We start from the raw sequence: 14338 nt of genomic DNA, 5'->3' as shown, positions 1-14338 counted from the left end.
GGGGCTTAAACTGGGGTACTTGCACAGGTCCTTGCACTCTGAGCCATGTGCGCTTAGTACCACCCGGCTAAGCCCCACCCCTCTTTTTTGGTCATTTAGACTGGACTGCAGTATTTGGCAAGAGGCAGACCTCATAGAGGCTTAAAATCTTAATCTCTGGAGAGGATCTGCCCCCCCAGAAGTAGTCCTTGGTGGTCTTTGGTGTCCACTGATATGCCTGCATGTTGTACTGGCTGTGGCATTGCGGACAGACTGATGGGTAGCGTCCTACCTCCAAGGGTAGAGGAGTGAGGACCAGAAATGCAGCAGGTGCTGGTGCAGGCCAGAATTTGAACTCCTGCTTGAAGTCATCCCACAATACTTGGCTTTTTAAAAAATATTTATTTATTTATTTATGAGAAAGATAGGAGGAGAGAGAGGAAGAACCAGGCATCACTGGTTCACATCATGCCCCCCCCTACACGCATGCGCGCACACACACATGCACACACTCACACACGCACACAGAAGTCAGAGCACCACTCCAGTACACGAACACGGGATCAAGCCTGCAGCCTCCTTCACTCTGCCAGCTGAGCTGTTTCCTCAGATAAAGCTGAATGTTTACTGCCAGCAATTGAGCTGAAAAAACCATGCATTCACCCTTGAGCCGGTGTGAGTCCTTTGCTGTGGGAGTGCGTAGTAGTCCTGGGTGTTGCTTCTCTCACCCTGGATGCCAGGCCTGCTCAGAGTCTTTCCTTCATATTTTTTTTTTTTTTTTGCCTCCAGGGTTATTGCTGGAGCTCGGTGCCTGTACTATGAACCCACTGCTCCTGGAGGCTATTTTTTCCCCTTTGTTGTCTTATCATTGTTGTGGTTGTTGTTGTTGTTGTTGTTATTGATGTCGTCGTTGTTGGATAGGACAGAGAGAAATGGAGAGAGATGGGGAAGACAGAGGGGGAGAGACAGACACCTGCAGACCTGCTTCACTGCTTGTGAAGTGACCCCTTCTGTAGGTGGGGAGCTGGGGCTCGAACCTGGATCCTTACGCCGGTCGTCGGTCCTTACGCTTTGCACTATGTGTGTTTAACCTGCTGCACTGCCACCCGACCCCCTCTTTCCTTCATCTTATCAATGTCTCTACTTATCAATGTCTCTACACTGCTTTCTGTGGAAATAAATCCTTCCCAACAGAAGCTTTTGCTCTGTGGTTGGGTCACCAACGTGGTTAGTGGCATTAGGGTGGTGGCTGGTCTGATTGAGTAAGAGCCAATGAGGGAACATTGGCTTCCCACCACTCACAGACTGACAGACTCACAGATGCCAGTTCCCAGTCCTGGACTTCTCCCCAGAATCAGCATTTCTCTGCAAGATTTCTGACAGGGCAGTCAGTAAACACCACCTGCTGTCGACTTACAAATGTAAACATTTTAAAGTAATTGAAGTTTAAAATAAAATTGAAGTTTAAAATTTAAAAAAAGGACTGAAAAATATGGGGGAAGATAACTGGCTTGAAGAAGGCAGGGGGATGTGGTTTCAAGGAGGTAGTAATGAGGGGGTTTGGAGCCATCTGCCAAATCTTAGAGAAAACGTAATAACTTGGCAGACAGCATATAAGTGGCTGGTAATTCATGAAGTATAAAGACATTTAGGAATGAAAAAACTCTCTAACCAAGACCTTTCCTCATTTCCATTTCCAACTTGGATTATTGCTTCTTTTTAAATTTTCATATAGTTTTTTAATTTTTAAATATTTATGGGTGGGTAGAATAAGAGAAATACCTACAGCACCACTTCACTGCAGGTGGAGATGGGGGGGATTGAACCCTGATCTTTGAGTGTAGTAACAGGTATGTTACCACCTGATCCTCATTGCTTCTTAAAAAAAAAAATTAAACTAGTCAATTTGAAGCAGCATTACATTATAACATCATAGAAGTTTCAGACATCCATTGTTAAAAAAAACTTGTGTCTGTATTGCTCACCACTAAAAGTCCATTCTTGTTCTTTTTAATTTAATATATGTTGTGTTTTTTGTTTGTTTGTTTTTGTTTTTTTGTAATGAGAGGGAGATACAGAGAGAGAGAGAAATTAAGGGCCCGGGCCATGGCCAGATTAAGTGCACATAAAAGTGCAAGGATCCTGGTTCGAGCACGTGGCTCCCCAACCATAAGGGAGTTCTTCACAAGTAGTGAAACAAGTCTGGAGGTGTCTTTCTCCCTCTTTATCTTTCCCTCCCTCTCAATTTCTCTCTGTCCTATCCAAAAAATTGAAAAAAATGGCCACAGGAGCAGTGGGTTTGTAGTGCAGGCACCAATCCCAAGTGATAACCCTGGAGGAGAGGGAGAAAGAGATATCACAGTACTGCTGAGCTCTGACTTATGGGAAAGCCCAGGGGATTGAACCTGGAAATTTGGAGCCTCAGCCAGGAAAATCTTTTTACATCACCTTTATGCTATCTCCCTCTGCCCTCTTTTTTTTTTTTAATTTCTTTATTGGGGAATTAATGTTTTATATTTGACAGTAAATACAATAGTTTTTTTTTTTAATTTTGAAAAACATGTTATTTTGCAAAAAGCTGAACCATCTCATCTTCAGTTCCTTTCTTGGATCTGAAGACAACAGACTCACTCCTGTGAGCTGGACTGAGCACCCCAGGGGTGCCAGGTGGTGGTTAGGTCCAGATTGGGGAGCACCCACTCCTCCAGTAAAGCCAGTAAAGTGTGTCTGCCGTGTTCTACCTGGTCAGTCCTCCAGAGAGAATACTGTACTTGCTTCATCACAGCTTCTTTGGGCACCCAAAGAAAATGTCTCCTCCTCATTTACTAGGGCATTTTCTTCCGTTCTTCTGAGTGTAACTTACTATGTGAGGAGAAAGTGTTGGCAATTACATATTCTTAGACCTGGCTACATGTAAGGGAGCCCATTGTCCCTCTCAGGAAACACAGTGTTGTGTGAAGAATGAGAAGTATCTCATCCCTGTCCTACTTTTTTTTTTTTTTTTTTTTTGTCTTTTTCTGAGAGACTGTAGCAAATAAATACTAAAATTTTCCCCTAGAAAGACCTGCAGATGGTGGAGGAGTGCTGTTGGTGTCTCTCCTAGTCTATGTCTTCATCCTTCTTTTTCTCTCAAATAAAGAAAACTTGGTCTGGGAAGACCACCCAGCAATAGTGTCCTGTATGAGTGAGACTCTTGGTTTCTTTCCCCAACGTCAAACCTGAGACAAAAATGCCCCCACAGCCGTGAAGTCCATTATCAGATTTGGGGGTGGGGGAGTGGGCTCTGTGTTCGCACCAAGGTTTCTTGGCTATCAGACAACTGTGAAAGAGCTAAGCTTTTCAAACTTTTGTTTACATGTTTCAGAGTCCCATCTGATGAGAGTATGATTTTTATGTTTAATGTAAATGACCTCTGGAAATTGACTACAGCTCTTTTCAAATGTTCAGAGCTAGTTTAAAAATTTTTTTATTATCTTTATTTATTAGATAGAGACAACCAGCAATCAAGAGGGAGTGGGGGTGATAGAGAGGGAGAGAGACAGAGAGACACCTGCATCCCTGCTTCACCATTCGTAAAGCTTTCCCCCTGCATGTGCTGACCGGGGGCTCGAACTTGGGTCCTTGCGCATTGTAGTACATGCACTCAACCAGTTGTGCCACCACCTGGCTGCAGAGCTAGTGTTTTTAAGTCTCCTGGCCAAAATAATATAGAGTTAGTATTATGACTAAAGATACCTATTAATGGCCTTCATACCAGCACGAAGGAGTAGCTGGCAGATTGTTTGAACACGTTATGCTTGTAATAATGTAAAGAACAGCAGACTTGTTAGTGCAATAGTTCCCTGAGCCTTGGAAGTAACATTACATAAAATAAAATTTAAAAATTTTTATATTTATTTATTTTCCCATTTGTTGCCCTTGTTGTTTTCCATTGTTGTCGTAGTTATTATCGTTGTTGTTATTCACCGCCTGTGAAGCGACTCCCCTGCAGGTGGGGAGCCGGGGGCTCGAACCGGGATCCTTATGCCGGCTCTTGTGCTTTGTGCCACATGCGCTTAACCCGCTGCGCTACCGCCCGACTCTCCTAAATATCTGACCTTCATAATCGAAGAAAAATTTCATTTGTTTACTTTTAATGTTTATTTTAGTGAGTGAAAGAGACCAGAGCCCTAGGGGCTCAGCTCTGGCTTATGGTGATGCTCAGGACTGAACCAAAGACCTCAGAGCCTCAGGCATGAAAGTCACTTTGCATAGCCAGTATGCTGTCTCTGAAGAAAATTCTTAAGGTTTCCCTTGCTGACAAATAGCAGGCCGGGTGTGGCACGCCTGGTTGTGTACACACATTATAATGCACAAGGACCTGGGTTCAAGCCCCCTCGTCTCCACCTGCAAGGTGAGCACTGAAGCAGAGCTACAGGTGTCTCTCTTTCTCTCCGCCTCTCTGTCTCCTCTCCCGATTGCCATCTGTTTCTATCAACTAAATAAATAAATGTTAAAAATCAAATACTAATATTTTGAAGATCTACAAATTTTCTATACACCACCTGATTAAGCCTGAAGCAGGATTTGGTGAGTCTGATAGCATTGTGTTAGAATTTCTCAAAGACTTAATGGAGGCCAGTGAGATAGTTCACCCGGGAAGGTACCAGCTTTGCCAGGCATGGGGCACAGGTTTGAACCCCCACTATACCACAGGAAGTACTTCAGTAGTGGTTATGCTGTTCTTTGGGGTGTGTGTGTGTGTGCGCGCACATTCAGACATCTCTCTCTCTCTCTCTTCTATCTTCTCTCTTCTCTCTGTTTCTCTCTCCCCATGTCTGAAAAGTGAGGCCAGAGAGGTAAAGCTCATACAACAATAACAACTACAGCAAAAACAAGTCTCACTGAAGAACTTGTTAATAGAATGAAGTCCTTGCTTGTCCCGTGGGGCTCTCTGGCCACACAGAAATCCCCGTCGGTTTTGTTAAGGGGCAGTGCTTCACTGCTTTTCTGTGGGCGGCTTCATTTTGGATATTGAACTTGGATCCTTGCTAAGGAACTTTGATGACTAACACTTTCTAATGCAGCATTCTTGGCCTGGAGGAAATCAATTTTCTTGTGAATTAAAGCCCCAGGAGAGGAAGGACACATTTTTGGAGGGGACTGACTATATGACTGTATCTGCTTTCCTGCTGATGGTTTCCAGAATCCAAAATGATGTCTTCCTCCATGAGTCCCTCTTCTGTTACGAGCCCTCTCTCCCTTTTTCTCAGCCATTTCCTTTACTCATTCATCCTGTCAGATTCTTTTCTTGCAAAGGTCATTTCTGGAAGAAGAAAAAAAAAAAAGAGAGATTTTCAGTGTTGAAGTGGGGGTAATGGTAGTTCTACAGAATAGCCGCTGGGGTTCTTTTTAGCTCAGGGATATAGTTTTGAAGAAAGTCTGAACATTGTAAATCAGTTGTCTTCCAAGTAAGATATATATATATATATATATATATATATATATATATATATATATATATTTAATATTTATTTATTCCCTTTTGTTGCCCTTGTTGTTATTGATGTCATCATTGTTGGATAGGACAGAGAGAAATGGAGAGAGGAGGGGAAGACAGAGAGGAGGAGAGAAAGATAGACACCTGCAGACCTGCCTTCACCGCTTTTGAAGTGACTCCCCTGCAGGTTGGGAGCCGGGGGCTTGAGCCGGGATCCTTAGGCTGGTCCTTGCGCTTTGCGCCATGTGCGCTTAACCCACTGCGCTACTGCCTGACTCCCACCAAGTAAGATATTTTTAAGCATCCAGATAGATGGGACTTTCTTGTAAGGATGGAGATTCCAGGGGAATGATTGTCCTTGATTCGGAATCTGCACCCACACTGCTGTTGAAGTAGCTGCTGATTGTAAAGGAAACTCTCCAGGACGACCAGGCTCACTCTAGATTGCCATCGACTTCTTAAAGCAGAACCTCCCCGACCCATGATGTTTGAGTTTGTGTCATGAGTCCAGCCTGAAGATTAGCTTTCTGTGCTCATCCCAGGACAGTTCTGAGCTGGAGTCTCTTTTCCTAAAAGTATGAGACCTAATCTTAAAGTGCCGGGGGCAGCTCAATTGATAGAGCTTTGGAACTGTATGCCTGAGGTTCCCAGGTCCGCCCCCAGTGCTGCAGGTATTGAAATGAGCCTTTGACTTCTCTCTCTCTCTCTCTCTCTCTCTCTCTCTCTCAATTTTTTTCCCCTTTCTTGACCTTGTTGTTTAAGGTTGTTGTGGTTATTATTATTGATGCCGTTGTTGTTGGATAGGACAGAGAGAAATGGAGAGAGATGGGGAAGACAGAGAGGGGGAGAGAAAGATAGACACCTGCAGACCTGCTTCACCACTTGTGAAGCGACTCCCTCTGCAGGTGGGGAGCCGGGGGCTCGAACTGGCATCCTTATGCCCGTCCTTGTGCTTTGCACCATGTGTGCTTAACCCGCTGCTCTACTGCCCAACCCCTCCTTTTTTTTTTTTTAACTTTTTTCTTCCCTGCCCCTTTAAAAAATTGTTTTTATTATTTGCAGACCACTGCTCAGCTCTGGCTTATGGTGATACTGGGGATTGAACCTGGGGCTATGGAGTCTCAGGCATGAGAATCTCTCTGCATAACCATTATGCTGACTACCACCCCTCTGACTTCTCTCTGTCTTGTGTCTGCTAAAATTCTCTCGAGTAGGTGATAAACAGCATCCTGGGGCCCTTTGATGTATCTGGTAGAACACATACATTACCATGCTCAGAGGTCCAGAGTCAAGCTCCTGGAGGTCACCCACTGCAGAGGGGAAGCCTCATAAATGGTGAAGCAGTGGTATAGGTGTCCGATTCTCCTCTCCTCCACCAAGGCCACTGGCTAGGTAGGGACACACCTGGTTGAGCGCACATGTCAGCGTGCTCAAGGATCCAGGATCAAATCCCTGGTCCCCACCTGTAGGTGGGAAGCTTCACAAGCAGTGAAGCAGTGTAGCAGATTGGTCTCTCTCTCTTTCTCTCTCTCTCTCTCTCTTTCTCTCTTTCCCTTCCTCCCCTCTCAAATTCTCTCTGTCCTGTCAAATTAAACAAAGCTTTAAAAAATACTTTGTAAGAGAACACTGAGGGCTACCATTGCGGGGCTTGATCTAACTTTCTTGTCTGGTGGGGGAGATCTCTTGGAGACATGGGGCAGATGAGGTCCTCAGTGGAGTGTCCTCCCCTGCATTGTCTGCCATCTGGCTGCTCTGCGGCCTGTGGGTGAGCTGTCCTGACCCAGCTCCCGTGTCTCTTCCCATGTCTGCCTGCATGGAGACCCTTCCCATCAGGACTTGCTCTAGCTTCATCCTTAAAGCAGGCAGGGTGGTGGTGTCCACATTCTGTACCCAAAGAAACACACTCAGGCAGATTTGTGGGACTGACTTAGATCATGAGGTGACGACGGGGACTCAGGCACAGGCAGACCTCAAGTCTTTTTAGCTGTTTGTTCTGCCACAGCAGTCTCTCTCTCTCTCTTTTTTAAATTGTGGTAAAATATGAGTAACATAAAGTTTCTCATTTCTGATTATAAAATTCATGGCATTAATACAGCCATACTATTGTACAACCATCCTTATATTTCTGGAGCACCTTCATTTTCCCAGATAAAATTTTTCCCACTCCGGGCCCCTTAAGTAGCAATGGCCTAAGTACCTTCTCCTCATATCCTGTTCACTACCACCTACTTTTGGTTTCCATGAATTTGAGGACTGTGCGCTTCCCAAATAAGTAGAGACATAGCTGACTTACTTCACTTAGTACAGTGTCTTCAAGACTGATCCAAGGTTATAGCCAGTGTCAGAATCTCATCCCTTCTGTCCTTCTCTGTCCTAAACATGATTGAATATACAGTTCAGCGGTTTAAAATATGTTCATGCTATTGTCCAAAGAGTCATTTATTTTTAGGAGTGAATGGTTTTCCATTGCTTGCATACCACAGTTGGGATTGTTTCCAAATATTATGAATAGGGAGTTGGGTGGTAGCGCAGCGGGTTAAGTGCAGGTGGTGCAAAACGCAAGAAACGCAAGGACCGGCCTAAGGATCCCGGCTTGAGCCCCTGGCTCCCCACCAGCAGGGGAGTCGCTTCACAAGTGGTGAAGCAGATCTGCAGGTGTCTTTCTCTCTCCTTCTCTGTCTTCCCCATCTCTCTCCATTTCTCTCTGTCCTATCCAACAATGATGACATCAATAACAACAATAATAACTACAACAATAAAACAACAAGGACATCGAAAGGGAATAAATAAATATTAAAAAATATTATAAATAATGGTGCTCTCCTCTGCCCTTTATTCTCTTGACATCTTTTAAAGACTAATTGTAAAAATCTTTTAACGTAAGTGTATTTTTACCTGTAAACAAACCAAATTTCCGGGGCTTCATGGATGTCAAGACTAATCTTCAAGTTTCTCTTAAAATCCACTTGGATTGGTGTAGAAAGAGGTTTGATTTAACTATGGGTGGGAGGGAGTGCTCGGGTGGAAATAACTAGCTAAAAATTGAATCGTTTTTATTTATTGAAGGAGCTCACCAGCAAGTGCCTGTCAGGAATGAAGCAGACAGCTGTGAAACTTTGAAAAAGGTCGACACAAAGTCTTCCTCAGAGAAGAAGAGTCACAGAGCATCTAAAGAAGACATATGTTCAGAGAAGCAGGACACGCCTGCCGCTGAGGTCTGTCTGTTTTCCTTAGTGTTTTGTTTTTTTTAATACCCATTTTTCCTCCTCAGAGTGCAATAATACATTCTAAGTGTTAATGTCGTTCTCATGCTTTTCAAAGATACCCTTGGGTCAGCTATGCATTTGATTCAATACTGATCATCTGTGCTTTTGATTTGTTGAGGAAGTTGCGTTTATCTTCTCATCAGCTAGGTGGTAAAAAATATATTTTAATGACATCAGTTAAGCTTATCCTCTCGAGAGAAGCTGTTATTAAACAGAAGTGTTAATTCCTGGGTAAAGATGGTAGAAAGCCAAGCCACACCCCTTCCATAGGCCGGAATCTGAAAGAGGAGGGTCTTTCTGGCTCAAGTGAGTGGGCCTTAGTACAGCTGAACCTCACACTAGAGAGCTGAGGAGTCGCACTATTTCGCTATCTCCTTCTGTTCCCACCAGTGAGGCTCAGGCGAACAGCATCTAGAAAGTAGAACCCAGCTGTCTGTCTCAAGGAAAAGCCAGCAGGCCCCAGTAAACGTGGGGAAGGGGTTGGAGAGACATGACCTCTGTAACTTGAGAACAGAGCTATCTTAACACAAGCACAGTGGGAGAAGAAAGCATTCAGAGATGCAAATCTACTATATCTGGTACTATAGCGCAAAAAAAAAAAAAAGAAAGGAGCAGCTCACTCAGAAGACAAGTGAAGATTCCAGTCTTAGAGGAAAAATGAGAACTTTTTTTTTAATGCAGCATCTGGGAATAAACCCTCAGGGTTTCTGAACCTCCAAACCCTAATTTTTTTTTTTTTTTATGCCTCTAGGTTTATTGCTGGGGCTCAGTGCCTGCACCACGAATCCACTGCTCCTAGAGGCTTTTTCCCTTTTGTTGCCCTTGTTGTTTTATTGTTGTGGTAGTTATTATTGTTATTATTGATGTTGTTGTTGGATAGGACAGAGAGGGGGAGAGAAAGACACCTGCAGACCTGCTTCACTGCTGGTGAAGTGACTCCCTGCAGGTGAGAAGCCAGGGGCTTGAACCAGGATGCTTACGCCAGTCCTTGTGCTTTGCACTGTGTGTGCTTAAACCGCTGCGCTACCGCCCTACCCCCCAAATTCTTTTTTTTAAAGAGGGAGGCACTACAGCACCCCTCTGTGACCCATGAGGTGCTGTCTGTGCCATCCTTAATGCTCCCATGTGGTGCCAGGGCTTCAGGCCAAGACCTCACACACAGGCGAGTGTGAGCTCTACTGGATGAGCTGTGTCCCAGCCCCACTGATTTTGTTTGTCTGTTTGTTTGTTTTTATCAGCCGTAACATCTCTTAGCCTCATTCTAGTACATTATCTTATCCTTAAAAATTGGTTGGGGGTGAGGGAGATTGCATAGTGGCTCTGCAAAGAAACTTTCATGCCTGAGGCTCCAAAGTCCCAGGCTCAATCCCTAGCACCACCATAAGCCAAAGCTGAGCAATGCTCATGTGTGTATGTGTGTGTTATTAAAAATAAAGAAGGGGATCGGGTGGTGGCACAGTGGGTTAAGTGCATGTGGTGCAAAGCGCAGGGACCAGCGTAAGGATCCCGGTTCAAGCCCCTGGCTCCCCACCTGCAGGGGAGTCGCTTCACAGGCGGTGAAGCAGGTCTGCAGGTGTCTATCTTTCTCTCCTCCTCTCTGTCTTCCCCTCCTCTCTCCATTTCTCTCTGTCCTATCCAACAACAAACGTCATCAACAATGGCAATAATAATAACCACAACAAGGCTACAACAACAAGGGCAACAAAAGGGAGAAAAAATGGCCTCCAGGAGCTGTGGATTCATGGTGCAGGCACCGAGCCCAGCAATAACCCTGGAGGAAAAAAAAAGAAAGAAAGAAAGAAAAAGAAAGAAATGGGGTGGGGAGGAGAGGATCAGTGGCACACCTGATTAAGAGCCCATGTTATAATGTGCAAGGAGCTGGGTTCAAGCCCCTGGTTCCCACCTGCAGGGAGTCGCTCCACAAGCTGCAAAGCAGGTCTGCAGGTGTCTGTCTTTCTCTCTCCCTCTCTATCTCCCCATCTCTCTCAGTTTCTCTCTGTCCTACTCAACAAAATGGAAAAGATGGCCACAGAAGCAGTGGATTTGTAATGTCAGCACCAAGTCCCAGCAATAACCCTGGAGGCAAAAAAAAAAAAAAGTCATCTAAGTTGTAAACATGGGAAGTAGGATTAAAAGAAGTTGAAAGTTTTGTCTTTCTTGGAAAGAGCTGCCCACGACTGAGGAAAAGAGAAACTTGTAGTTTCAAGAGCAAAAAGAAGAAAAGCTCTTTTCCTGTCTGGCTCCTAACTTTTGTGGGCTCTTTAAGGAATTACTGTCTGCATGCACAGGAAGCAATCACTCAAATGTTGGCAGTCTCTCTGATTTTGTTTCAGTTGCTTCTGTTCAACTTAAATAAAACTGCGGCTTCTGCTTCTGTTCTGTTCCTTGCTAGAGTGGCCCTCGTGTCGCAGGTTTTTATGCTCTGCCGTCCCCATGGGTCCATGTGTTCAGAGCAATCATTCAGAACAAGGCCAAAGACAGTGGGTGGGGCCCCATTGTGAGCTGGGTGGTGGGGTTTAGGATGCTTCCTGTTATTCCTTCTGAAGTGTTTTTATGTTTATTTACATGTGTTTTATTGCTGGGGCTTGGTGCCTACATGGCAAATCCACCGCTCTTGGTGGCCATTGTTTCCTTTTTATTTTTTCCTTTTCTTTATTTGATAAAACAGAGACACTTGTGGGAGCTGGGCGGCAGCACACTGGGTTGAGCACACATGATACTAAGTGCAAGGATCCTGGCTCAAGCCCCCGGCTCCCCACCTGCAGCAGGGGCTGTTCACAAGTGACGAAGCATATCTGCGGGTGTCTGTCTTTCTCTTTCCCTCTCTTGTCTCCCCCACCCCTCTCAATTTCTCTCTTGTCTTATGCAATAAAACGGAAAAAATTGCCACCAGGAACAGTGGATTTGTAGTGCTCATACTGAGCCCCAGTGATAACCATGGAGGCAAACAAAACAAAACAAAAAAAAACCCTCAAACATGTTTAAAGCGTGTGAAGCTTCCCCCCTGCAGGTGGGGAGCTGGGCCTCGAATCTGGGTCCTTGCACACAGGAATGTGTGTGTTTAACCAGGTGCGCCACCACCACCACCAACAACCACCCCCCACCCCCTACCCCCCCCTTTTTTCTTTCTTTATGTCCCATGGCTTTTGTTTCAATTATGTAACAAGTGAGAGGTGTTGTTTGTTTGTGTTTGTTTTAAGTCAAATGAAAGCAACACAGGAGGCATAGCCATGACAAGTAGTGCGCACCAGGCGTGAGTACAGACAACTTGATGGTGCAGACACCACAGGCAACAGGAGAGAGCTCAGTCAGCAGAGTGCATGCCTTGCCACATTCAAGGACTCGGTTCGAGCCCTAGGCACCACACTCACAGCTCCAGAGGAAGTTCTGTGGGTGGAGGAGCTGTGTTGTGGTATCTCTCGTCTCTCTCCCTCTCTGTCTCTGTCTGAAATTAACAGAGGAAGAACAGTGTAATTGTGCAAGACTCTGCTGTCAAACACTCAACTAAGTAAATAAACAAAGGGCCGGGAGATAGCACACTGAGTTGAACACACACTTGACCATGTGCAAGGACCTGGGTCCCAGCCACATGAGCCATCATCCTAAGCAGTGGAGCAGTACTGTTGCCAAAAGTTGCTGGGGGCAGTGGAATCCCAGAAACGAAGTCCCTGCATGCAGAGTAGAGGAAATGTTGAAATTAGGAGCCGAAGCTTGGCAGCCTTGCCTGTGGGCTCAGAACTTCCCCGTTGCCCTGCCCTGAAGTACAGTCCAGCTCCGAGATGTGTCGACTCCACAGCCTAGTGACCTGGGTGGGGTCTGGGTAGGGGGCAGGTGTAAACCCTTGGAGTGAATCCCTTTAGAGCCCAGGCCTTGGGCTTCCAGTCTGGTGGCTCCTAGAAACCTACTGGATCCCTCTTGCCTTCTCCGGCCTTTGAGTAAGGAGGTGACTTCCGCGGGGTTGGAGGGCCTCCCATGTGCCGTGTGGACCGGAGGGAGAGGTGTGTGTGTGTGTGTGTGTGTGTGTGTGTGTGTGTGTGTGTGTGTGTGTGTGTGAACAACCCAAGGCTCTTTCTTATTGTGTATATGTAGCTTTGGCACATTCTTATGATTCTAAATGGTCTCTTGCTAGAAGTTAATGGGGAACTTGGTTGTCAGTGGTTCCCTGACATTCTAGCATTTAGCTGACTTGGAATCCAAACCATTTCCCTACACCTGCATATGGAAGTTTGTGACTTCTGTTTTTCATAAACCACACTATGGGGAGCTATTTTGTTTTTAAGTCTTGACTGATATATATATATATCCAGGAGAGGCCATATGTAACATTTCAAAAAGGAAAAAAAAGTGGTCCGGGAGGTGGTGCAATGGATAAAGTGCTTGACTCAAGCCTGAGGTCTTGAGTTCAAGTCCCGGCAGCACATACATGTACCAGAGTGATGTCTGGTTCTTTCTCTCTATCCTCCTATTTCTCATCAATAAATAAATAAAATCTTTAAAAAATAAAGTTGTATTTTCTAAAAAAGGAAAAAATCAATTTAAAAGATTCACATTCACACACCTCACATATATCACATATTTATAAATGATATGCAGCCTATATGTAACTGATGCTAAAGTTAACTTTTCAGAACCACATCTTTTCACTCGTTTTACTGAGGGAGGGCTTTACTGGTTTACAGTACAGCTGTTGACACATGGGCACAGTCTCATCTCACTGTGATAGATGTCTGCAAAACACTCTCATCCCCAACTTAGGTCCTTTTCCACCAGCAGGGCCCCAAAGCTCCCAGCCCCTTCTTTCCCAGAGTCCTTTGCTTTGGTATAATATATCAAAGCCAGTCCAAGTTTTACTCTGTTTCCTTTTTCTGCAGAACCACATTGGGGGGGGGGGGGATCTTAAGCATGCTCTTACTTTATTTACTCAAAAATCTTAAACTTGCTCGGAACAGAGGTTGGAGAGCTGGTTATCTTCCTCAAGTTCATCTGTAAACACATGGTAACACACACACACACACACACACACACACACACACACACACACACACACCTCACTTGCCAGTTGTGCTTCTGCCTGGTCTTCTGGTTTTTCCTCAGTGTAATTCATGCGAGTCGCACATTCCAAGTGAACAGGTGTAGGCTGCCGGCTTTGCTGCCGCTCAAGCTCACACAGCCAGCTGTGATTTGTAAGAAGCAGATACTTTTTGTTTTCTTCCTGTTTAGCCCCCAAGGAATTTTATAGGCAGTTTTATTTGTTTTTTCCCCCCTACTACAAAGATTGAAGAGGGTAGGGAAATGAAGTGAGAAAGAGAGAGAGAGAATGACATAGAGAAGCTCTTTTATTCATCTGTCATCAATTTAAACCTTCACTGAAAGTTTTCTTTCTCTCTTTAGCAAGAAGATTCATACAGGAAGAAGAAGCTTCAGGAGAAGAAGGAAGGAAACTTACAAAATTTAAATTGGAATAAAAATCGAACCTGTCGGAAAAACAAGAAAAGGGGAACCACTCAAGTGTCACGGTGCGTTCTCTCTACAGCCCTTTTGCCAGAGAGAGAGAGCGAGAGCGAGAGACAGAGAGCGAGAGAGAGAGAGCGAGGGAGAGAGAGCGAGCACAAGG

At 45.0% G+C, this 14338-nt stretch overlaps 1 protein-coding gene across 4 annotated transcripts in view; it reads left to right on the top strand.

The window, feature by feature from the left end:
- Positions 1-14338, top strand: part of TMEM131L (transmembrane 131 like) — a 163809-nt gene that overhangs the window by 134910 nt on the left and 14561 nt on the right. For all 4 annotated transcript variants that reach the window (XR_009546375.1, XM_060178926.1, XM_007529449.3 and 1 more), the window contains exons 26-27: positions 8525-8673; positions 14116-14240. Coding sequence is in view for 3 of the 4 variants with exons in the window: in XM_060178926.1 (XP_060034909.1) it covers positions 8525-8673; positions 14116-14240 (274 nt within the window). In the remaining variant the exon portion in view is untranslated. The remainder of the gene's footprint in view (positions 1-8524; positions 8674-14115; positions 14241-14338) is intronic.

The sequence above is a fragment of the Erinaceus europaeus genome, chromosome 19, assembly GCF_950295315.1.
Source record: "Erinaceus europaeus chromosome 19, mEriEur2.1, whole genome shotgun sequence".
NCBI lineage: Eukaryota > Metazoa > Chordata > Mammalia > Eulipotyphla > Erinaceidae > Erinaceus > Erinaceus europaeus.
The sequence above is the reverse complement of the archived record's forward strand: the minus strand, read 5'-3'. Positions and strand labels throughout refer to the sequence as shown.